The 25,931-nt window shown below is 50.8% G+C and overlaps 1 protein-coding gene across 1 annotated transcript in view; it reads left to right on the forward strand.

The window, feature by feature from the left end:
* TACC2 (transforming acidic coiled-coil containing protein 2) overlaps window positions 1–25,931 on the forward strand; it is a 79,798-nt gene that overhangs the window by 42,118 nt on the left and 11,749 nt on the right. The window contains 9 exon segments of the mRNA NM_001258352.1: window positions 1,976–2,036; window positions 3,558–3,759; window positions 11,258–11,319; window positions 12,300–12,415; window positions 13,828–13,999; window positions 15,297–15,437; window positions 16,313–16,402; window positions 23,692–23,835; window positions 24,525–24,601. Of these exon segments, the coding sequence (NP_001245281.1) occupies window positions 1,976–2,036; window positions 3,558–3,759; window positions 11,258–11,319; window positions 12,300–12,415; window positions 13,828–13,999; window positions 15,297–15,437; window positions 16,313–16,402; window positions 23,692–23,835; window positions 24,525–24,601 (1,065 nt within the window).

A 25,931-nucleotide genomic window follows, 5' to 3' on the forward strand; every position in this document is an offset into this window, starting at 1 on the left:
GTGAAAATGTGATTATCCAACATCTGCCTGCTTGTTGGGAATGGAACCCACCCCTCTCCCCGCCTTGCATATTGGATGTCTTCATCTGAAACCCATACATTAAAAAAAAAAAACCCTCTCATTCCATTCTTTCCTTTTAAATGGGGTGAGTGGGCGATTGGCTTTCAAAGTATTGCTGCTTCATGTTAAAATAACCATCCAACCAGCCACAGGCAGCACCTGCTCTTGCTTGTTCTTGCTACACGTGAAGCAGAAACGTTTAGGCAGTATCCAACTGAGACCTGCCAGGAGCTCCCTGAAATGCAGGGTCAGCTGGGAGTGGAGCGCACGGCTTGTGAGAGCCATCGCCAGGCTGCCCCGGGGTCAGCGGGACCGGGCTGGGTATCAGCATGCCACCCGTGGGTCACCTTGTCCCTGGAAACAAGCAGCAGAGTGGGCCACCTCTGTGTCTCTACCGCTCTGCCTCCCCGGCCGGGAGGGATCCTCTGGGCTGCTCCCCAGGGCGGAGCACAGGCACCTTCCCCCCCACCATCCTCCCAGGGGAAGCTGCCCTGGTCCCAGGCGTCCAGCGGCCCCGGGGGTAGAATGGAGCATCTCAGGCTCTCTTCTGAGATGGGATTTCCAAGGGATTTCTCTTGTATTTTAGAGCTATTGAGTGACTATAAAATCCCATGTGGTATATATATGCATGAATAAATATATGCTTCAAGCTATGTTTGTATTGTTCGTATGGCAAATGCCGTGAATGCTGTCAATAACCATTTATAGTATTTCTCTCATGACTGAATTCCATTGTTGGAGCGTTTCATCCAAGAGAGCACAAGGAGGAACTTGGTGCCAAATTGCTCTGTCCAACCAGTTGGCATTTAGAGCGGGGTGGGGGTGGGGTGGGGGGTATCTCAGGTGAGGGGACCCATCCCAGCCCTGGCTTTACTGCAGACAGAACAGTACCACAGAGGGGCCTGAGAGCCGGGGGCAGGGGCTGCCCTGCAGGTGAAGAAGCCTCCACTCTGCTTGTGGAAAGGACCCCTGACCACCCAGTCTGTGCCCAACAATCCCTTCCTTCCAACCCCTTTGGAAGTCTGAGCTGATGGTTCCTTTGCCTGTGTCCTGTCCTCCCCTCCCCCCCCACCCCGCCTCCCCAATTATTTCTGTGAAGGAGAAAGAAGAAACGCAGGGAGACCAGAGTTGTTAGTAGCGGTTAGGAAAAGGCTTTAAAAAAAAAAAAAAAAAATCATCTTATCTCCAAAAGAGTGTCCTGGAGATTTGGTTGCACAATAATGTGAATGTCCTTTTCCTCTACTGAGCTGTGCACTTAAAAGTGTTTAAGATGATAAATTTATTTTTTTTTAAATAATTTAAAATACAAATGACCTCACCTCGCCCAGCCTTGAGACAGAATCCCACCCCGAAGTTCAGAGGTGTGGGAATCCGGGAAGCTCAGAGTTTCTGAGAGTTGAAGGGCACCTGCCAGGTCTCCCAGGAGACCCAGAACTTCCCGTATTTCTGCACGGCGCCCTCATTCATTTGAGGGCTCTGTCGGCTTGGTCTTCCATAAATCGGATCCTGTTAATTGGTGTCCTGAACTCAGATCCCCTCCTCCACCTTCGCTGGTTCAGACCTTCCTGGATGAAACCGGGTCTGTTAATCTGCTCACCAGAATCTACTTTTTAAAAATAAGAACATCAGGGTAAATTTAGCTTCATTTTCTGGGTCAGCTCTCCAAAATGATCTCCTCAAAGATTTCCAGCTTGATGAATCTTTTCCTTGGGGGCAACAATAATAACCTGTCAAAAAGCCAGAACGAGTTGTCAGTATGGACGTCTTTCAGGTGATGTTGGAGTGGTGTAGACTGGAGGGTGGTCTGGGCCTGACACTTCCCAATCAGATCCTCTGGGCCTCAGGCGGCTCAGGAATGTTCTGGAATGTTCTGTACCTCTGTCTGTTGTGTTTACATTTTCCATTTTGTTTCCAGTGACACATTTAGGGTGAAAAAGTCGCCAAAACGGTCTCCTCTCTCTGATCCACCTTCTCAGGTATAATGTTCCCTTTGGTATTAATGATTTTGTGGCACCTGGGGAGTTTAGGCTGATGTGTTTTATTTCTCACTAGTCAACAGCGCTTTCTTGTTTGCTCATCACGGCCATGTTCCTAACACCCTCCTTGCCTCCTATGTCGAGGGTCCCTCGGTGTTTTCAAGACCTTGTTTTGGTCCCTTCCCTTGTATGTCCCAGGAGTTGGCAGATATTCAAAAAAAGTGTTAGTTGGATTCTATGGGACCTGAACTGAATTGAATTCGAAGGGTCCATTCTGGCCAGTGAACCTGCTGAGAACTTACGTGAATATGAGTGGGGAGGGCTGTTGAGATCCAATGCCCAGTGTCAAGGGCATTGGGTCGAGTGACCCACATCAGGATGGGGGGGTAAAGGGACTCCATCCTCTAAAGACATGCAGGCCTGGGCTCTTTTCTTCATAGGCGTCCCTGTCTCCCGCTTACTAGTTCTTCCAGCAAATAAATGCCATTTCTTCTACCCTGTTTACAGACCAAGGAAGGGCATCTTCAGTGAGTGTGCCAGGCTGTTCAAGGGCATAAAACAAGGAAACCTCCCAAGTCCCGCATCTGCGCCCGTCCAGCCCCAACCAGCCCACCCTGGTCGGGGCGGGGCTGTAGAGAGTGGTCTTGGGTCCAGTGCCACCTCTGCTGTCACATTTCTGGGCTCCTGTTCTGCTCAGCTGCACGGCCCTTTCTCTACCTCCCCTGACAGGCATGCAGATGGTCGAGTGACAGATGATATTTACGTGCAGGCCCTGGAGCACTGTGTGGGCACAACACTATAGTTGCCAAGATAAAAGTGCCCATTGTAAAAGTTTCCTTATTTTTTACAAAGTGAATGAGAGAGAATGTCATTCACTCAGATAACCAAGGCACAAAATCCTGATTATTATTTTTAAAACCATGGTCATCATCCCCTGACATAGGCAATCAGAAAAAATAATTCACGGAGGTCCCTTCATGGCGCAGTGGTTAACAAATCCGACTAGGAACCATGAGGTTGTAGGTTCGATCCCTGGCCTTGCTCAGTGGGTTAAGGATCTGGCGTTGCCGTGAGCTGTGGCATAGGTTGCAGATGCGGCTCGGATCCCGCGTTGCTGTGGCTCTGGTGAAGGCCGGTGGCTACAGCTCTGATTCGACCCCTACCCTGGGAACCTCCATATGCTGCGGGAGCGGCCCAAGAAATAGCAAAAAGACAAAAAAAAAAAAAAAAAAGAAGAAAACTCATAGAGGAATGAATTTGCGTTCTTGAGACTTTTCTTTGGGGCGGGGGGGGTGAGCTGCACCCACGCATGCAGAAGTTCCTGGGCCAGAAATCAAAGGCCCTCCACCGCAGTGACAACACCTGATCCTTAACCCTCTGAGCCACCAGGGAACTCCTCCTTGGGACTGTTTTGAGCAGAAGAGTTTGACAGGGAGGAACCTGTCCTGGTTTGTGGGGCCCAGACTGTGGGTGGGCAGAGAGACTGGGTGAGGGAAGACACTGCTTGCCTTCTCCTGGTAGGACCCCACCCCAGCGGCCACGCCGGAAACACCGCCCGTGATCTCCGCTGTGGTCCATGCAACCGACGAGGAGAAGCTGGCGGTGACCAGCCAGAAGTGGGCGTGCATGACAGTGGATCTGGAGGCCGACAAACAGGACTTCCCACAGCCCTCGGACCTGTCCACCTTCGTCAGCGAGACCAAATTCAATTCACCCACGGAGGGTAAGCAGCTCGGTGCCCAGCCGGACCCCCACCCTGCCTTGGAGACCTCTGCCCCTAGGGAGCCAAAGCCCAGGAAAGAAACTTCTCTGCCAGGTAACCGTGCCCTCGGCTGCCGTCTCCCCGTGCACCTTGAGCTCGGGCTGTGTTCTAAAACAACCTGAGGCTTGAACCCAGCTGTGCTGTGACCCCAAGGTGCCTGCTAAGAGCCAGCCCAGCGCCCTCTAATTCTCCATCCTGAGCGCACCCCAGCTTTGCACCTTCTTGGCTGTATGGCTTCTGTCCCGTGGGGGTTTTGGGTCAAACGCTCAGGGTAGGTCAGCCTGCTGGTGGGGGTGGGGGCTGGTCTCTGGAGCTCCTACTCTTCATCACCCCCAGGGTAGTTTCCACAAAGTGACCACACCGTCTGCTCCAGCCCTAGACCAGAGTCCCCAACCCCCGACACCTCACTGCTTCCCCCGCCAGCCGCCGCCAGGCTACCCACTTAGCTTTCTGCCTGATCCTTTTGCCCGAAAAATTCCTGTATCTTAAGTTAGCAGCTAGAGCCTTGCCCAGGAGGGGTTAATCCATTTCCAGGTGCCGTGGTCCCTTGCCTTCCTAATCCTGAGGGGCCTTTTCTCCACCCACCACCACGTGGGGCTGCTGAGCCTGCGCTCGGCCATCCTCCCAGCACCCAGGGCTGTCCTGAGGGTTCCAAGTTTCCCTGCCCAAGATCTGGGTTTCCATCAAGTTTCAAAACTGACTCGAAATCAGTCTGCTAACAGTTGTACACGGAAACCTCCTCTCCACGTCTCTGTTGCTAATAAGGAGCCATGATCTCCAGCAAACAGCCTCCTGCCCCCATGTAGGCGGAGCAGGGGTGCACCGAGGAAATTTTTAAATGATAGCTCGGATTACTTCCTCTGAAGGCTCTTCTGTCATCAGGCTTCTCGGTGGCTTGCTTTTCTGCCCATAAAGTCTGAATGGTACCATTCACGTTTTGGGGGGATTCTGGATGTTTATGTTAGTACACTGCCTTTCTGTAGTTTGATGATGAAAAGACAGTCCAGATTATGTGTGCTTGGACTTCTGAGCAATGTGTTTTTTGCATAAATGGAGCCTTTAGTTAGCTGCCTGGTTGGCCCTCAGGCTGGGTGTTTGGAAGTTTAACAGTGATGTTCTCACTCCAGCCTCGTTCCAGGGGACCTGGCCTCAGCTTTTTTTCAGTCCCCCCATTCCTCTGTGCACACCTGCCGCGGCCATGAACCCCACCGGATGGAGTCCCTTTCCTGGGACCCCTCTCAGCTCCTCTGCAGTGGCTTCTGCGGGCGGGAATGGCCCCTGCTTCCCCGTCTCTCAGGCTTGTCCTGCCCCTCCCCCCACTCGGCCTGCCCCTGGACGTGTCCCCTGTGCTGCTGACATCAGGGCCTGGTCTGGACCCGCTGCGAGGTTGCTTGACGCAGCAGTGATGATGTGCAGGCATCTCCTGCTTCCCTACTAGACTGTGTGTTTTTTGAAGCCAAGAATGCCATCTGATGGAGTTCCCGTTGTGGTTCAGTGGGTTACAAACCCAACTAGTATCCGTGAGGATGCGGGTTCGATCCCCGGCCTCACTTAGTGGGTTAAGGATCTGGTGTTGCTGTGAGCTGCAGTGCAGGTCTCAGATGTGGCTCGGATCTGGCATTGCTGTGGCTGTAACATAGGCCAGCCGCTCCGATTCAGCCCCTAGCCTGGGAAATCCCATATGGCTCAAAAAAAGCAAAAAAAAAAAAAAAAAAAACCCCAACAACAACGTCCCCTAAGCCCCTTCGTTTTCTCCACAGCACCATGAACACGGTAGGGGCTAAAGACGTTTGTGAGGAAAAGAAAATAGAAGGCTAGGGAAAGGGCCCAGTTTGATCTTCGCAACAGTCACTGCTTGTGTAGGGGAGGAGGGTGGGGTGTGTTGACATCCCGGAAACAACCAGGAAACGCTTGAGGACAAGCAGGGACCTGGCCATTTTGATGGCACCCGTGGTTTCCCGCTGGTTCCCATCTCTTGAGGCTTGATAAGAAGCCTTTAAATGTCATGGAAATGCCAGATACCAACGTGGGCTTGCCACTGTAGAGAGGGATCAAAAGGTGGATGTTTGGGGTGTATGTACGTGGTGGTACCATCAGGAACCGAGTAAGTCCATGCACTATTTTCATAGACAATAGAAAGATGCTAATAATACCTTTTAAGCTAAATAGGTGCCTAATTCAGTGGTAACGTCTATTCTTCCACTTTAATTTTGAACTAAAACAGAGCACTCACTAGCTCAGTGACATATTTGAGAATGGTTTGTTTTCTGCAAAAAGTCTACAAACAGGTAAATCTGTTGGTGTAGACCAAAATTCTATTAAACCTGCCTCCTTAGAAGAGAAGTGAAGATTCGGGAATCCCAACTGTAGTTAACAGCTGGTAGGCGCTGAGAAATCCATTGTCTGTGCAACTCAGAAAACAACTGCAGTTTCGAGAGCGGTGGCCTTGCATTCACCTCGGTAACATACCTGGCTCCCTCCAGCAACCAGATGTGGAAAGAAACTGGATGCGGAGCCCTGCTCTCAGCTCGTCTTTCCTGTTAATGAGGTCATTTCCAGCCACACCAGACACACATCTGGTGGGGATGCAGATGTGCTCCCCCGAAAGAACCCGGCCAGGGCTGCCGCTGTGACTGAAATGTTCTGACCCTGAAGTCACAGATCATGGGACAACGACATGGCCAAATAATTGCCATTTGAACACATATTCGCTGCAGTAGGAATTCTCCAAGTCAAGCTAATGAGGAGGGGCTGCGGTGGCTGGAGCAGCCGTGCCGCATCTTTTATATACGTGACCTCATTTCATCCTCCCAGCTCTAGATAGTGGATTTCTGCCCTTCCCCATACATGAGCAAGAGAGCAGAGGCTTTGAGCTGTTAAGATTTGCTGAGTGTCGAGGGACTAACCATATAGGACCCGGTCTGCCTGACTCGAACGGGCCTCTGCTTTCCCGCCACACTCTTGATGTGTCAAACAGGCTTCCTTTCCTCTCGTGTAGAATGAGGGTGTGGAACTGATGGATGCTTCCTTACCTGGGTCCATAAGAGATTCAGGTTGTCTTTAAGATTTCAAAAAACCTGAATGGGCCTAGTTTATTTATTTATTTATTTATTTATTTTTACTTTTTATTCTTGGCCACACCTGCGGCATGTGGAATTTCCCAGGCCAGGCATTGAACCCGCTCCATCGCATTGACCCGAGCTGCTGCAGTGACAATACTGGATCCTTAACCCCCTGTGCCACAAGGGAACTCCTGGACCCAGTTTAGATAGATGCCCAGCTAATTAAAATTGCATCTTTGGGGCTGTGATAACATCAGCTTGCCATGGTGACGGATAATCTCTCACTGATTAAAATCACAGATGGGCAGTTATAAACATTTTTCTGTGAACACTTGCAGATGCCATGCTGTAGAGGAATCTTTCGAAACATGATGCCGTGAGAGAAAACAGTCCAGGTGGTCCTCAGGGATGAATAGTTTAGGAATGGAGTTCCCGTTGTGGCTCAGTGGATTAAGAACCCGACTAGTATCCATGAGATGCGGGTTCGATCCCTGGCCTCGCTCCGTGGGTTCAGGATCTGGCGTTGCCGTGAGCTGTGGTGTAGATCGCAGATGTGGCTCGGATCTGGCTTTGCTGTGGCTGTGGCATAGGCTGGCAGCTGTAGCTCCAATTCGACCCCTAGCTCCTAAACTTACTTATAGCCACAAGTGTGGCCCTAAAAAAAAAAAAAAGTTTAGCAACCACTGGGAGAAGAGTCTCTGAGTTCTGGTCTGAGAGACCCCATGAGTAGTGTTTTCGATTCACAGGTCCGGATGGCCCTTGGCTGGTCACCTACTTCCCCCTTTTCCCTTACACACAGCCACATCTGCCCCCTGAGGCAAAGGTGTCTTTCCCAGGAGCCTGACTGGTTCATCTCTGACAGCACCATTGCTGTCACACTCCAGACGCACAGAGGAGCCACTCAGGGCAGTTGGAGTTATGTCTTCATCCCCTTCCAAAAGGCTGTCATCACTTTAACGTTAAAAGTTGCAGAAACATTAGCAACGGGCAGTAATAGACCTGGTCACAGGCCCTCCCCTTTGCCTAACCAGTTGTCTTTGATCTAAACTACATCAATCCATTTTATCCTGCAAGGGGTATGCACTCGGATTTCCATTTGATGGGTAAGTGGCAATGGGCCTGGAGAGGTCAGGGAACTGGCTTCCCTGGTCCTGGGCATGATGATCTGGCCTCAGTTGCATCCTTCTGACCAGGCCTCCTTCCAGTCCCCCAGCAAAGCTCTAGCAGCCAGAGTCAGATGGGAAGAGCAGTCCAGCCCTCGCCCAGCGCATTGCCCTGGTAGGAAATAATTACCAAGAGCAGCCCTCAGAATGACGGGACACGTTAGAAATAACTTCAGGCCTCTTCAGCTCACAGCATCACACATGCTTTAGCAAGCAGCCTCTTCTCTCAGTTGTGAAGATGTCGTGCCACTCGCTGGAACTGGCATTACCCTTCCTGGCCTGCCAGCTGCCTGTGGCATGGTGCAAAAATGGGATTAAAGTTGGGCCAGGCTCGCACTCCCAGCCCATCCTCTGAGGCCCAGAATTTAAGGCAGATGAGTGAGATTTGGGGAACCAAGTTCAGTCAGGTGTTTTCGCAGAATATCTGAGACCTTCTTGGCAGGGAGGCAAGAAGGCAGACACGTGAGCTCACGGACCTGAAACTCACCCAGATCTGCTGCCAGGAAACGAGCTCTGATTCCAAGTAGCGCCCCTCGCCGAGGTGAGCTGGAACTAGAGCTGGCGCTGACCTGGGGCCACAGGTCCGGGAAAAATCAACCATCCCTGGTGGCCCCTGGCTTCTTCACTGCCTGCTGGGTGCTCTGTGCTGTTGTGGGGCGTCCCAGGGGCTTTCTGTTTAATAATTGAGGGTTAAATCATGTCTTGGCAATAGTAGTGAGACTTTGGAGGAGGAAGCAGCTGATTTCTTGTTATCTTCTCAACTTAAGACAGTCTTTAGTAGAACAATAAAATACTAGTCCTGGGGTCCTACACCTGGAAAATTCTCTAGAAATCACTTTGTCCTTTGCTGTCTCCTGCTTTGAAAGATAGTCAGTCTTAATAAACAATTGCTTCTGCGTCTTCAGCTGAGGCAGACCCCCGGGGACAAGCTCACAGGGTTACACACACTGAGCTCCTGCCAGCATGTGGTTCGGCTTAGTCTCCATTCTTCCCAAGTGACGGACAAATCAGGGCCTTCAGGACGCATGAGGTCTTTCTGGCCATTAATCCACAAAACCAGCCCCATTCCCGTGAGCAGGTCATGCCTGCCAGAAAGATGCATTTGCTTCATCTCCGAGATGCAGAGACTCTTGAAAAGCTGTCCACAGTTTAAGAGCTGGAGTTTATTCATCCGCCGCCACACACGCTTGCAGGTTTTGAGAAATTCTTCAGGGAAATGTCTCCTTTTAAAGCTCATGTTAGAGGATCATTTTTAAAAGTGATTCCTTCTCTTGAATATGATGATGAATATGAAGGGATGAGGGTTTTTTGTTTTTTGTTTTTTTTGTCTTTTTGCCATTTCTTGGGCCGCTCCTGCGGCATATGGGAGGTTCCCAGGCTAGGGGTCGAATCGGAGCTGTAACCACCAGCCTATGCCAGGGCCACAGGAACGCGGGATCTGAGCCGCGTCTGCCACCTACACCACAGCTCACGGCAACGCTGGGTCCTTAACCCACTGAGCAAGGCCAGGGATCGAACCCACAACCTCATGGTTCCTAGTCGGATTCGTTAACCACTGCGCCATGACAGGAACTCCCGGGATGAGGGTTTTAAACCATAGAATTACTATTTATATTTCTTTTATTTTTTATTCTTTTATTTTTTTTATGGCCATGCCTGGGGCATTTGGATGTTCCCAGGCCAGGGGGTCGCATCAGAGCTGCACCTGAGGCCTAAGCCACAGCTTGTGGCAAGGCCAGATCCTTAACCCGCTGAGCAAGGCCAGGGATTGAACCCATACCCTCACAGAGACAACGCTGGATCCTTAACCTGCTGAGCCACAATGGGAACAATGAAGGCATCAGGCTTCAGGGATTGCCAATGACACCCGTCAAGAGCTGTTTTCTGCATGGGTCATGTGTCACCTCTTGGTTTATTTATTTGTGTATGTATTTATTTTTGTCTTTTTAGGGCCACACCTGCAGCATAGGGAGGTTCTCAGGCGAGAGGTTGAATGGGAGCTGTGGCTGCGGGCCTACACCACAGCTCACGGCAATGCCAGATCCGTAACCCACTGAGCAAGGCCAGGAATGGAACCCACGTCCTTCCTCATGGATCCTAGTTGGGTTCATTAACTGCTGAGCCACGAAAGGAACTCCTTATTTTTAAGTGGAAAGGCTCCATCTAATAGCTGCGGATCGGGGCTTCTGCGAGGATAGAGTCCCCTTCTACCTGGTTCACCACTGTATCTGCTGAGCACAGTCTAAGGCACACTAGGTGCTCAGAATCCATTCACCGCACAGGGTGCAGTGCAGTGGCAGAGCTCGGTTTCCATGGGAACCATCTGCGGAGCCTGAGGCAGGCAGTGAGTGGCGTATCTAGTCTTCAGTGAGCGTGCCTGGCGTTCTCTTGGCGGCCTAAAGTCTCCAGGCAATTTGAAATAGGGCATTTCTCCAACTAAATTGCTAGACTTTAATAGTCTTTGCTGCCTTTTTTTTTTTTTTTGTCTTTTTTGTCTTTCTAGGGCTACACCCACGGCATATGGAGGTTCCCAGGCTAGGGGTCCAATCAGAGCTGTAGCTGCCAGCCTACACCACAGCTCACGGCAACACGGGATCCTTAACCCACTGAGTGAGGGCAGGGATTGAACCTTCATCCTCATGGATGCTAGTCAGATTCATTAACCGCTAAGCCACGATGGGAACTGCCAAGAGTCTTTGCTTCTGAAATTTTTATTTGGACCAGCCCTGTTGGCACTGGCAGCAGTTTGGGAACTGTGCCAGGTGACCTGCACAGCTTCTCTTAGCAACACTGTCCTTCTTCCCTTGCTTCTGACCGCTGGATGGGCAGCTGTGGACCCAGCTCCCAAATATCATCAGGACGTGGGAAGATTCACATTATTGCCAGAGCGTCACAGAGAAAACCAACAAAGTGGACACACTCTATCTGATTTGAAAACTCAGTGCAGAATGCTCAGATCTTTCCCCTCAGGTCTGGGCCTGGTCAGGACGTTGAATTCCTTGGAACTGTTTCAGACTTCCAAATGGCAGGAGCCCCTTTGCAGTAAGAGGTTTACCAGTTGTCCGAAAATAGCTGGGTTGAGCCTCCCCTTTGGACTGTATCAGAAATCTCAGTCAGTGGACAGTCTCAAAAGCGTCAAGCTTATTCTGGGCCCCACCATGCCCAGCCCAAATCTTTCCATTTTATTCTCAGGCACTAAGCCATCTTTTTGTTTGTTTGTTTGTTTTTTTGCAGAGTTGGATTACAGAAACTCCTATGAAATCGAATATATGGAGAAAATTGGTTCTTCCTTACCTGTAAGTTCTTCTGCCTCCAGGCAGCAGGGGATTTGCTTTCCCCGCCCTGTTTTCTTTTCTTTTCTTTTCTTTTGGGGGGGTCAGTTTGGTGAACTGTGGCTTAGGGAGGTGGGAGATGGGGTTTGAGGTTTGTGTCAGTCCACTTGAGATGCCATTTCCAGGGATAAAATGATAAGATGCAGTTAGACTTTCTGCTGAATTACTTCCCTAGACTGAGAAAGAACTAGTGAGAGATTTCTTTTAAAAAAGTAGACGGAGGGGTTTGGTTGTTTTTAAGGTATACTGTTATCTGTTTTCTTCAGATTAATTGCTTTATAGAACTGAAGAATGTCCTTTAGGCAATAAGCCTTGCCCCCATCTCTCTTTTGATGGGCATCTGTTTCCCTGGCTTAATAGGTGCTGCTGCCGGGGCATCTGGTTCTGAGTGTGACCTCTTGCTCTGTGCTGCTGTCCAGCGATGCCTTCAGAGGCATGGAGATGCCCAGGAGGGCTTGTGTGACACTCAGCAGCCCCGATGCGTTACTCTTAGCCATCTTTCTCTCATGGCTCATGGACGTGGGGTTGCCGCTTCTACACCACGGTGTGCTGTAGGTCAGCACACTGGGCCCTCATGCTCGCCTCCCCATTCAACCATAGGCAAGGGGGTCTTCCGTACCCCTCTGGTTCTTCTCCATGGCCAGTGTAGGTGCCCATCCCGAGAAGATGGCCAGCGAATGCCAAGGGGCTAAGCAGTGGGTAGCACACTCAGCATCACGGTCCTTCTCCCCCCAAGCGTTCCTAGCTGCACATGGCCACACGTTCTCTCTCCTTCCTCTCCCCCCACCCCGCGGCCAGCACTGCTTTTTCTTCTCTTCTGGTGGCTGGAGAAAAGTGAAGTTATCATGAGTTTTCGGTCCCCATGGAAGAGTGCTCTGGTTTTCATCTCTGTAACATGTTGGGGCCACTGTGGCCCAGCTGACGTGTGACTTTGATCCCTGCAGCAGGATGATGCGGCCCCGAAGAAGCAGGCCTTGTACCTTATGTTCGATACTTCTGAGGAGAGCCCGGTCAAGTCTCCCCCCGTCCGGATGTCGGAGTCCCCGACGCCGTGTTCAGGGTACGGCTTCCCCAGGCGGAGGTTCCCCAGGCCTTGCAGCACCTGCACTGCTCCCCTGACCCCAGGTCCTTTGCACACACTCGGGCGGCTCGCATGTCCATCTCTCTCGGTGGAACGGACGCAGACGTGGTGGGTTTGTCCCTGGCTGCCCTTTGGACTAAGGTGAAATCCTTTAGAGCTGCAGGTGTGAGCCCCTCCTTTCACCTCCCATCACACACACCACTTGATTTGGTGATATGTCCCATGGGAGGTAGCTCGCACGGCATTCAGGACCTGGATCCCACTTCTGGACCTTACGGATGGTTTGACCTGGTGCAGGTTACTCGACCCTCCTGGGCTGCAGTAAACTCGCGTATATAGTGAGTCATCGTCACGTCGATGCTGCAGGGATTTTAGGAAGATGAATCGAGGCTCGCAGTCTTCAGGCATCCCCCTGGTTGCCATGGGGATAAACATACCTGTCTAAAAAGCCATTGGGAGGATTAAATTGAGATGCTGTAAGGAAGGCTCTTGTCACTGGGGGGCCTGGCACAAATGAAGTGCCTGATAAACATTCATTATTAATACAGATGGGAAGGGCGTTCCCATTGTGGCTCAGCAGGTTAAGAACCCGACATAGTGTCTGTGAGGATGTGGGAGCCATCGATCCATGGCCTTGCTCAGTGGGTTATGGATCTGATTTCGCTGTAAGCTGCGGCATAGGTCGCAGATGTGGCTCAGAACCCAGGTTGCTTTGGCTGTGGCGTAGGCCAGTAGCTGCAGCTCCAATTCCACCCCTAGCCTGGGAACTTCCATATGCTGCATGTGTGGCCATAAAAAAACCAAAGCAGAACAGAAAACCAGATGTGAATATAAGCATCCATCAGGGTCCTGTTGGGAGCTGTTCTGAGCTGGATGAGGGTGGGGTGTCCCGCTAAGATGGGAACCTTCTTGTCCCTCCTACCTGCCTTTTTCACTGAGCAGGAGGGAAAGCTCTTGCTTTGTCTTTCCACACTTGCTCCAGAATCTGCCCAAGAGATTGGGAGTGAGGTGACGATATTTCAGCAGCAATAATGGTGCCTTGAGACAAGCAGTGTATCGAGTGCTTTATGTGCAGGCGGCATCTCCCTTGATCTTCCTGGAGTTACAGTACCACCTCTTAACTAGGGTGCGCAGCCAAGGGACTGGCAGTCTGCTCAGCACCAGAGCTCGTGCCCTCAGCCAATGGCATCTGCCCTTCTGGCCATCCCTTGTCAGCAGGCCTTCGGCGGCGGCGGGGGCTGGTCCTCCCTCCACCCAGGACCTGCCCGTTTCCCTCGGGGAGTATAATAACCCTGGAAGTCCAGGATCCCTTGGGATGTTAGCAGCGGCATCCTGGCTCATTTCAGTGGGATTTCCAACACACACTTTAACGATGCTCTTTGCTTCCTCAGCTCAAGTTTCGAGGAGACTGAAGCTCTTGTGAACGCCGGGGCTAAGATCCAGCATCCCGTCACACGAGGGCTGGCCCCCAACCAGGAGCCACACTTGCAGGTGCCAGAGAAATCCTCCCAGAAAGAGCTGGAGGCCATGGCCTTGGGCACCGCGTCAGAAGTGATTGAAATTGTAAGTGGGGTCGGAGGGGCCCCGAGATCACTGCGGGTGAGCCCCAGGCCAGCCGGGTCCCCTCACCCCGAAGGCCAGGCCTACAGAGCAACACTCACCGGGCACCCGGGTGGGACCCCACCCTGTCCCGGCCATAGAAGCCAGCCTAGGAGACCCCCCCATAACGATGAGAAAAAAATCTGTCCTCACCAATGCGGTTTTGCAGTCCTCACCGGCAGGCTTTCTGTGCCTTCGGGATTATCCATTTTCCACTTCTAGCCCCTAAGGGCTGAACTGTTGCTTTAAGCTGCGCCTGGCTTCTCCGTTCTCTGTGGCAAAGGGCAGAGTTTGGTAAAGTAGGGGCCATCCTTTTGAGGGGCAGTTGGTTCTCCTGGGCCTTGGTGACAGGCAGTTCCTCCTGTTTATAGACCAGAACTTAGACTTCTCCCCCCCCACCACCCCGACCGCTGTGGAGCTTGCGGAGCAAATACACCTGAGCCGAAGGCCTCACCCCCAACCCCCATGCATCTAAAACAGGCCCTCTTTCTAGCTGAATTTTATTTTTACTTTTTTTTCCCCCCTCCCTCCTGGCAATCCCCAAGAGGGCTGGAGGCCGTTGATTTAGCCTGTCGCTTTGTTGTTCCAGACTAGTAAACATTCACCTATCTCATGCATCAAATATTTGTTGAGCCCCTACTGCCCGTCTGGCAGTTGGACACTGGAAAAATCTTAGCGAGCAGAAAGAGAGACCAGACAGGACTCAGACCGTCTCTCAAGTCCATACTGTGCAGGACTCGTGCTTGATTCACCTTCTGCAAAGTTGGCTTCTGATTTTGAAGGCTTTCTGATCTATCAGGAGACACCTTTTTGTTTGCTTGAGATCATCTTTCCCTTATTGAGAAAGTGACCTTTCCCCAAGCCTTGGTTTCGTTGTTGACCCTGGAAGGTATTTCCTTGATGAGTTCTGTTTGGAGACCCCGTCACCTGGCTTGTCTCCCACCCGCTGAGATTTTCAAGTAAATAAGCGAAGGCTTACTTTCCTCCCAGCAGCCGGTTCCTGAGTGAGGGGGCTGGGGGTGGGGAGGGCACCCCAGGCTGTGCTTTGGGGGAGGGGGGGCGGGCCTGCCAGTCTCCAGATGCGCATGGGCAGCACGTGGGAGTCAGACCAGATGATAAGGGACGCGTTGGCACCTAACCGCTACTGTCTGTAGCCTTAAGGCGGGAATGTCCAGCCCCTGGATGTGTGGTCCTTGCTTGGAACCAATGTCACTCTGCTCTCCTCTATCTTTCCTCTGTGTCCTCTTCTGCTGGTCTTCAGACAGCTCCCGAGGGCTCCTTTGCCTCTGCTGATGCCCTCCTCAGCAGGCTGGCTCATCCGGCCTCTCTCTGTGGTGCGCTTGACTATCTGGAACCCGACTTAGCAGAAAAGAACCCCCCAGTATTTGCTCAGAAACTTCAGGTTTGTAGCCCATGTGTGACCTTTGGGAGTTTGTCCAAACCTCAGTAGAGAATGAACCTCCGACCTCCAAAATGCGAGGAGACAGGATTTATTGAAGCAGTGCCGGGAATGTTCCAGATGGAATAGCTTCCCCTCAAGGGCTGATTGATGTGGTGTTCTTGACCCAGGCCGCCAAAACGATATAAATTGTGTCGTTATGTATGGAACAAACCGTTAGTATTTCGGTTTGGAGATTGGGCCCAGTCGTTTTTCAGAAGTTGCGATGGCCCCCCAAAGCAGTTTTTGTGATTTATTCATGGAATCAAGGGTATTCGCTCACCATCGGGCCAAGCTATTTATATATACGGAGCTACCTCAGACTCCCATGGAGGTAACATCTGGACTCAGGTCTTGCATACATCTGGAACCAAAACAATTCTCTAGACTCGGTGCTTTCCATGTGACAGCTTAATTTGAAAGCCTCTCGACTGGGTTCAGAGCCAGCCTGGAGAGATTGCTGACAGTCTTTTGAGAGATGCAAATCGTTGGCCACCTTCCACATGAACGAGACTCAAGGAGAGCATCCAAAGGAAACAGGGCATTACACATTGTGACTCCCTTCTAAAACTCGTTTCATGTCTGATGGCATAGGACTTCCTGGCAGACATTCCGAAGGGTGAATTTAAAAAAAAAAAAAAAAAAAAAAAAAAGGAAATTAAACACTTATTTCATGATCTGCTGAGGTGTTCGTTGTGAAAGAAAGCCGGCGTGTGTGTTTTCCCAAGTACTTGTCATGATGCATTCACGTGGCCCATTCGTTTCTGGGTGTGGGAAACATCTCCGTCCTGTCTCGGTGCGTGTCCCCGCCGTTCGCTCATTCCCCACCCCTCCGGCAGGAGGAGTTAGAGTTTGCCATCATGCGGATAGAAGCCCTGAAGCTGGCCAGGCAGATCGCCCTGGCTTCCCGTAGCTGCCAGGACACCAAGGTACCGGTTTGCTGCTGCTGCTGCTGCTGCTGTGTGTGCCGCCTCTTGAGAATGTCGTGTGGCCCAGAAGCTTCTTTGCTAACCAAGGCCAGGCAGGTGTTTGACAAAGGATGATTTTCCAAAAAGCTAAAAGCGTCAATCGTGCATAAATACACCCCGAACACATGTCTTAGGTGTCAGACAATAGTGAAGGAACCAGCAGGACAGCAAAGCAGATCGAATGGAGGAAAAGAATAGAAACCGGTGTCTGGTGGGTGGGTAAGGAAGCTCAACTAAAAACTGCAAGTTTTTTCTTTTGTTTTGTCTTTTTGCCATTTCTTCGGCCGCTCCCGAGGCATACGGAGGTTCCCAGGCTAGGGGTCGAATCAGAGTTGTAGCCACCGGCCTACACCACAGCCACAGCAACGCGGAAACCGAGCCTCGTCTGCAACCTACACCACAGCTCATGGCAACGCTAGATCCTCAACCCACTGAGCAAGGCCAGGGATCGAACCTGCAACCTCATGGCTCCTAGTCGGATTCGTTAACCACTGAGCCACGACGGGAACTCTGTAAAACTGCAGGTTTGATATAAAACTGGCTGAGTACTAGTGAAACAGGACAGCTCAGTCATAACCTTTGAGGTTCTTTTTTCTTCCTACAGACATCATTTGCTTTTCTACTGATTAAGAATAATTGGCAGCTTTTCTGTTTTCTTTAATTTCCTATCTAAATGTATCGGGACGGGACCCTAATCAATAGTGAGGAGGTGAAAACAAGGCCTGTTCCCCCCCTTAGGAAGCTCAGGTGTCTGATGACCCTCAGGCCAGGATCAAAAGGATTGCAGAAAAGCCCTCTTTTTCTGGAAGGGGAGAGAGTAAATATTTCTGACTTCGCGGGCATCTGTCTGTTCGCTGTAACAACTGCTCAGCTCCGGCACCACAGCTCTGCAAGGCACTGGTGGACCCCCGTGGATGAGTGGGTGTGGCGGGTTCCAGTAAAACCCTTTTTACAGAAAAGGGCAACAGGCCATTTGGCCCACACTCCACAGTCTGCCACCCCTTCTCTGAGTGTGATGTTGACAGGACCTGGGGAGGTTGTTTTGCCTGGCCTCCAGGTTTAGGCTAATTTTTCTTAACAATTGGAATGAGTGCCTGATGATGAGCAAAACAGCACACAGTCCAGGGATGTTCAGACCAGCCCCAGGGCTGGTGGTGGGCCTGGCCTTGGAGGAACCCCCCTTCCCTCCCCGATGCCCCACCCCCAGTTGGCAGCCCAGCAAACCTGGGCCGTCAGACTGAGACTGGGCCCCATGGTGCTCTGTGGGGTTGAACGAGTTGGGGAGCCTCTCTGAGCCCCAGTTTCTCCATCTGGGGCAGGAGGCTGATGCAGCAAGTTCACAGGTTGCTGTGAGACTAGAGGTGGCATGGGGGGTGCCGCAGCGCACACAGAAGCGTGCATCAGCAGAAGCTGCTGGGGGCTGATGCGATAGATGCTCCTGGGATCTCTCCTCCGTCCCATTTTACAGATGGGGAAAACGGAGCCTCAGAACCAGCCCAAGGCCTGCCTGAATCGCCAAGTGGGAGCCCCCTGTTGCTCGTCCATCTCAAGCAACAGCTCACTTGGTGGAGGGGCCAATGCTTCCCCCCATCCCTGGTCCCTGGTACCAGCTTTGGCCTTGAGGTCCCCCCTCACCCCAGTTTGGTTTCTCTGGAGCCAAAGGGGGACCCCCTTCCAAGACACTTCTCAGTGAGAAAAGGGAGTCACCATGGACGTTCAGACTGGGAACACTGGGCAAGGACAAGCATGTCAACCAGGTCTCTGATGTCCTTATTCTTGTGGCCAGCCCAGAAACTTGGGTTTAATTTCTGTGAAAATGAGGCTTTTAGAAAGTATTAAGCAGTGAGGAATCTGTCCCCATTAGGTATGTATTTTTTGCTATCCTTCGGCTGTGGCTTAAACACGGAATGGATGGCTTCGTGTTTGGCCCCTATCAATAAGCTTTATTCTTCTCCAGAAGTCTGAGGCAGACTCGAGCCTGTTCTAAGTCGTTCCCATTGATGATAAACATTCAGGACTGTCTGGCCCCCTACCTCCCTCCCCAGCCACGTCCAGCAGTTGACATCCAGTCAGTTACAGCCTGTTCTGAGACTGTGTGTCCTGACTTTGATTTAGAAAATCCTGTCGCATGAATCTTCTGAGTATGGTTTGGAGAGACAGCCCCGCTTTCTCTGTATTATTCCAGAAGGACGTGTCAGAAGAAATATGCTATAGAGATAGAAGTATCTTGGAAGATGAGAAACATTTTTCTCTACTGTAGGAACTTGCACTGCTTTTGTTAAGAAGTGTGTTATCTCGTGACCTTGGCCCGTGGAAAGTGTAGCCCCCGAGCCCTGGGCGGTCCACTTACCCAAACCCAGTTAGGTTTCCGTGGGAGACTTCGTTGCCCCTTAGCGCCCTGGAAACTGCTGATGCATAGAAAGCAAACAGCAGCCGTATATCCGGTTCGCTCTTTCTCTGCCCGTGTATTTCAGCTGCAGGTGACTGGCCCAGTCTTTTCTGGCAGCGTGATCTTAAACTGTTGCTAACACAAGATGAAATCACTCAGAATGGAAAAAAAAAACCCTTGTACTGAGGGGGTGACAAGCATACGAAATGGAGTGGGGGTGATTCCTGGTCCCTCCTTCGAGCAGCTCCAGTATTTCCCTTGAGACTGTGGAGCCAGCTTTCCAGGGACTGCAGTGCGGTTTCCTCTGTCTCATTCATCAGAAAACGTTAGCGGGAGTTCCCATTGTGCTTCAGCAGTAACCAGCCCGACTAGTATCCATGAGGACGAAGGTTTAGTCCCTGGCCTTGATCAGTGGGTTACAGATCTGGCGTTGCTGTGAGCTGTGGTGTAGGTCACAGACACATCTTGGATCTGGCGTTGCTGTGACTTGGCATAGGCCAGCAGCTATAGCTTCAATTCCACCCCCAGCCTGGAAACTTCCATATGCCATGGTTGTGGGCCCTAAAAAGCAAAAAAAAAAAAAAAAAGCCCTACTAAAATTTTGGAGTTCCCTTATGGTGCAGCAGGTTAAGGATCCAGCTTTGTCACTGCTGTGGCCTGGGTTCAATCCCTGGCCCGGGAATTTCCACGTGCCGTGGGTGTGGCCAAATTTTTTTTTTTTAAACCACTACAATTGTGCCTTGTCTACATTCAAGGCATTTGTTCAGAAACAAAAGATTAGAAATGAGGGCAGCCCCACAGGGACTGGAGGGTCAGACTCCTTATCGCTTTCCTTCCACGCGCTTCTGGTAGATCTGAGCTCACTTGCGTCCTCCTGGGGGGAGGGTCTGTCCAGGCCACTGGCTGTGCGGTGCAGCTGCCCTGAACTCACCACTAAACCGGGATGGATAGAACCTAAGCGTCCCATCTCTAGGGCTTTCCAGGGGCTGCAGGGCCCAGGGATCGATTCCATGTGTGTGTATAACACGTACTGGTTGTGGTCCCTAAAGCCACTGGCCTTTCTGGGCAAGAGGATCTTACATAAAGAATGATGGATGTGTCTGCCTAACTTTGGAACAAGGATAATACAAAAGGCAAGCAGGGGGAGTCCTGGAAAACAGGCTCCACGGGGAAAGAAAGAGTATTAAGCCTCAGTGTCTGATTCCTCCAAGAGGCTTGGCCCAGAAAGGCAGATGCCGGCCTTGTCTCGGCATCAGTGGGAGAAGGAGTCAGGTTTGGGGCAACCTGTCTAGTGAATGAGCAGCCTGACATCAGAGGTTCCTCTCTTGGGCTGCTTCCAGAAGCCACCTACCCAAGACACTCCACCACATGATGACTGGATCCCACAGGAACCCTCTGAAGAGCAGTGACAGAGGGCAGGCACCTGGCTTTCAGCTGATGTGCCGGCTTTGAGGTGTGGTCATCCCCTGTAGCTTGTGTTGAGGGCTGAGGCTCTGCCTTGACCCAGTGGGAAGGAGTGGCCGGTTGTTGCTGGTGGCGCCCCCTTGTGGGAGTGGAATAGTCCCTCTGGTCTGCCGTCCTGAACTTGAGACCTGCCTGGAGGCGGCACGGGGATGAACCTACTCTCTGTCTGGCCTGGCCCCATGTGGCACCGACATCCCCACCAGGCACACCAGCAAGTGTCCGTGCTCCATGACCTTGGCCCGGCTTTCCAAGGACCGTGATCCTGCCTTGGTACCAGACATGGCAGCTTCCGCTGAGGTCTGGCAACAGGGGCTTGGCCGCAAGAGGACTGTGAGACTGGGTGATGACAGGACCACCAGCCCTTGGCTGCAGGGCCAGAAGGACTCCAGGTTATGAGGTCTGCAAGTCTGACCGGGGTGACAATGGCCTAGGGATCCTCAAAGGAGCCAAGATTTGAAGGAGTGGATTGAAGGGGTAGAAGCTGGTTCCAGAGGCCTGTCCTGTCTGAGTCATGGTCATTTCACATTTTAATCTGTGATTCTCGTGGCTTTGGGGCTCCTCTAAAGTAGCAAGTGGGAGATGATGTGAGAGAAATAAAGCTTCGATCTCAGCCTGATCTTAAAATATCAGCAAGAGACAACCCTATTAATTTCCGTTTAAAGCAATTCTTGGTTGTAAGAGAAAACAACTTAACATGTCCGATATGTGGGGAGTAATTGAAATGGCTTCTGAAGTCATCAGGCTTCTTTATTGGAAACTCCAGGCTAGTGAATCTCTGTAGCTGGTAGGAACCGCTTGCATTTACTTAGGTCATTGTTGTGTTTTGTTTTGTTTTTCAACTCCTTCCTTGTTTTACAAAGGACTTTAGGCAGCTTGAAGATCATTAATTCCTTCATTGATCATGCTTTCTGCCCAGTATGATAAAGGTAGCTTTATTTTTAATTTTTTTGTCTTTTCGTCTTTTAGGGCTGCATCCACAGCACGGCACGTGGAGCTTCCCAGGCTAGGGGTCCATTCAGAGCTGTAGCTGCTGGCCGACGCCACAGTCACAGCAATGAGGGATCTGAGCCGCATCTGCGACCTACACCACAGCTCACGGCAATGCTAGAAGATCTCTTAACCCACGGAGCAAGGCCAGGGATCGAACCTGTGTCCTCATGGACGCTAGTCGGGTTTGTTAACCGCTGAGCCACGATAGGAACGCCGATAAAGGTAATTTTAGTTCATTTTCTCTTATACATCAGAGAGCTGGATTATTTTTTTGGCCGCACCTCTGGCATATGGAAGATCCTAAGCCAGGGATCGAATCCCAGCCACAGCTGCAGCTGTGGCACTGCCAGATCCTTAACTCACTGTGCCAGGCTGGGGAATCGAACCCAAGCCACTGCAGAGACAACACCGGATCCTTTTCCTGCTGTGCCACAGCCAGAACTGCAGAGAGCTGATTTATTTTGAGTCAGAATTTAAATCTCTCTCTGGAGAACCTTTTGGCCAAATCCTAGATCCTCAGTTCTTTCGTCATCAGAGGGATCAGCATGAGTTAGATGGTGTCTAAGGTTCTTTCCATTTTGAAATTTTATTCTGATTTTTTTTTTTTTTCAAAGAACACATTGTTTAAGCTAGAGAAACAGGTTTTGTACAGCTCCTCTTCAAGTTTGTGTTTTGAACTTTCTCCATAAATGTAAATACTGAGTCTTGGTGTCATGTTCCATTTACTTTCTCAGAAGGTTCCTGTTTGACAAGTAGAAACTTGAGAACATTTCAGACAGCAGAGATTAACCCCTGCATGGGGAAGGCTCAGCACGCTGATCTGGTGGCAGCTTTCTCCTGGAAAGTCAGCCTGTCTGCTCCTGAGGGCTTTAACTTGTGTTCTGCTCAAACATCCTATAACAGAGGCCTCTTTACAACCCAAGGCTGAACGATCACATCATCCCATTGGACAGCTGGGCATGTCCCCGGGGCCTCTCTGGTTGAACTGGCGCCGCGCTCCCTTTGGAGCAGCAGCAGCCATTCTGGTCCCAACATCAAGGCCAGGCAGGGGCAGCGAAACACACCCAGCAGATGCTTGTTCCCAGACACCATAAACCACTTAGTTCATTGTGCATGTGCACCGCTAACTGATCTAACAAGGTCACCTCCAGTCCTATCCATTAAACTTGCACCTAAGCTCTCCCAAGCTCCTTCTGTGAGGCTGTAGCAGGGTAAGTGCTGTTCCCTGAATGAAGAGAGAAATACTGCTCAAGCACCTTCAAATGCACCCCCTTCCCAGTTGCTGTTGGTCCTTGAACCTCATCTGCTTCCATTTACAAGATAAGTCCTCACTGTTCTTTTTGCAAATCTCTCTCTCTCTTCTGTACCTCAGGGTTGTGTTCATGGCTCTGTTTCTCATACATTTCACAGGGAAGAATCAGCTGCCCTCCACCTGTTAGACCCCCGGTACTTCACATCGAATGAGACCCTCGTAAGCAGGGTGGAGGGTGGCCTTGGCACCCACGATGGGCCAGGAGGTTAATGAATAGGACGGAGGGTGTGATTGGTTTGGCGTTTCTTTTGCAGTAGAACTAGATTGACAACCCCGCTGTGCCGGTTGCCGACGCTCCTAACACTGCATTTTGAGTGTGTTGGAAATTGCCAAGCATTTGTGTCAGTAAGCACAGACCTGGCCTCCCTCCCAGGAGGCTGGTGACTGTCCAGCATCCGTCGTGGGGGGCGGGGAATCACACCGCTTGTCTAGGGTCTTATCAGCAAACGTGGATCATTGTCAGTGATGTAGGCTTCAGTTTTTCCTTTGACACTGTCTCTCCAGCCTAACTCTTAGCTTTCAGCATCCAGAAACTAGCTCGTTGAAGGTGGTGTTGGTTGACAGCTACCGTTGGCTCAAGCTTTGCGTGAATCATATCCTTTCGAATGGAGCTAAACAAATGCCCCCTGAATTGAAATGTGGACAGTCTTTAAAAAATGATCAGATCTGTGGTTATTCAAAACCAGCCAAACTTAGAGTAGAATTCAATACCGTTCACCCTTGGGCTTTTATTTTGAAAGCGGAGCCTGCTGGAGGATGACCTTGGTTCTTCTGGGCTGTGCCTAAATGCCTCTGTGTCTGATACACGGCAGTGATAAACGGGCACCAGACATGCTTGACTCCAGGGACTGGGCGTGGGGGGCGGAGGGGGAGGCAGCCATTAGCCCTTTTGTCCGCCTCTGCAGGTGCCAAATGACAGGTGTCCATAGAGCGCATCCAGCATGTCCCCCATTCGTTAGTCTCAGCGTTTTCTCATACTTTTTGACGTTCTCTGTTTCAAAACCATACAACTGACCCATTCATGAGAGGATGGATGCAGTGCACTCTGTCACAGGCTGGATGTTAACTTTTTAAAACTTAAACACCATTCCACAGAGAGAAGCTACTCACCCAACAGATGTCTCCATCTCCAAAACAGCCTTGTACTCCCGCATCGGGTCGGCCGAGGTGGAGAAACCCGCGGGCCTTTTGTTCCAGCCGCCGGATCTGGACTCTGCACTCCAGATCGCCAGGGCAGAGGTACTGCGGCCGGTGTGTGGCTTGGCGAAGGCAAGATCAGCCTGGGTGCCCCGGGAAAAGCTCTGGTTGTAAATAAATACATGTACCCACAGGGAGTTCCCGTTGTGGCTCTGCAGGTTAAGAACCTGACTCATATCCATGAAGATGTGGGTACGATCCCTGCCTCTCTCAGTGGGTTAAGGAGCCCGCGTGGCTGTGGCTGTGGCATAGGCTAGCAGCTGCAGCTCTGGTTTGACCCCTAGCCTGGGAATCTCCATATGTCGCAGGTGCAGCACCCCCCTGCCCAAAATGGCAATAAATAAATAAATAAATAATATATGTACCCACAGCCCACAAAGCCAGCAACTTTGGACATAGATGTTTCCTCTGTGGCCGGTTGGGGGGCTGGGGAAACCAACAGGCTTGTGATTTTGGACACTATTGTTTGACAATCTTTGATTGACCTGGTCTGATTTACAGCAAAAAAAGCACACGCCTTTTAGTGGCTCTCCGTGGGCATTGTGCAAGCCTGATCTTTGGCTTCTTTCTGTCTCATGCTTGGGGACATGCTCTCAGTACAGTTATTTATAAACATAGCAAGTTTTAATTCCATTTTTATTCAGTGTCTCCTTGTCTTGGCCTGTGAATTGCTCAGATCTGAATTCCCTCCTCTGGGGCCAACGCCTTCCTTTTCTTCCCCCTCATACTAGATCATAACCAAGGAGAGAGAGGTCTCAGAGTGGAAAGATAAATATGAAGAAAGCAGACGGGAAGTGATGGAAATGAGGTGAGTTGGGATGCTCGGGTTTCCTGGTACCTGGGGGATGCCTACCTGTGGTTTCATGATCGCCGGAGCTGCTGTGGCTCATGGACAGTGTCCTATACGAAAGCTTTCCTTTATTTCACAAGGCTCATATTGTCACAGAAGTATTCCTGGTATATTACTACTATCAAAATACCATGTGTGGAGTTCCCCTGTGGCTCAAAAGGTTAAGAACCCAACATAGTATCCATGAAGATGTGGGTTTGATCCCTGGCTTCGGTGGGTTAAGAATCTCATGTTTCCGCAAGCTATGGCTCGGATCTGGCGTTGCTGTGGCTGTAGTGTAGGCTGGCAGCTGCAGCTCCAATTTGACCCCTAGCTTGGGAACTTCCATGTGCCAAAGGTGCAGCCTTAAAAAGGAAAAAAAATTACATATATATAAAACACCAACAATTTCTAAAAATTGGGAGTTCCCTGGTGGCTCAGTGGGTTAAGGATCTGATGTCACTGCTGTGGTTCAGGTTCAGTCTCTGGCCCAGGAACTTCTGCATGCTGCAGATGTGGCAAGAAAAACAAACATCAAAAAAACCAGAACATGTGCATGAGTTAATGTAATCAAATAAACGTGTATATGTACAAAGAAAAACACGGAGTTCCCGTTTGTGGCTCAGTGGTTAACGAACCCAGCGTGTGTGTGTGTGTGTGTGTGTGTGTGTGTATACAAAGAAAAACAAGGAGTTCCCGTTTGTGGCTCAGTGGTTAACGAACCCAACTAGTATCCATGAGGATGCAGGTTTGACCCCTGGCCCTGCCCAGTGAGTTAAGGATCTGATGTTGCTGTGAGCTGAGGTGTAGGTCGAAGACTCAACTCAGATCCTTCATTGCTGTGGCTGTGGTGGAGGCCGGCAGCTACAGCTCCAATTCGACCCCTAGCCTGGGAACCTCCATGTGCCTTGAGTGTGGCCCCCCAAAAAAACAAACACTAAGGAAGACAAATCTCCTATTCAGCCTCTGGTTCCACACCTCTCAGCTGACTGAGAGGTACATTTCTGGTAATTTTTCCAAGAATTTTCCATTTCTTCAAAATGGGAATGTGGAAATGTACATTATCCGACACTCTTTTTAACTTTGCGTAACTTGGACAGATTTTTATACATCTCGACCTTACTGTTCAACAGTCCTTGTAAGGGTCTAACATAATTAATTTCACTCAGTGGATAAACATTTCGGGTGTCTCCCAAATTTCCCTTGAATGATTTATTCTAATTTGCTGCATATCGTCATGGAAGTATGACAGGTACCACATGGTACATACCTGTTGTGTGCCGAACGCTGTGCTTTTGGCTGGGGGGGC

The sequence above is a fragment of the Sus scrofa genome, chromosome 14, assembly GCF_000003025.6.
Source record: "Sus scrofa isolate TJ Tabasco breed Duroc chromosome 14, Sscrofa11.1, whole genome shotgun sequence".
NCBI classification, from domain to species: domain Eukaryota; kingdom Metazoa; phylum Chordata; class Mammalia; order Artiodactyla; family Suidae; genus Sus; species Sus scrofa.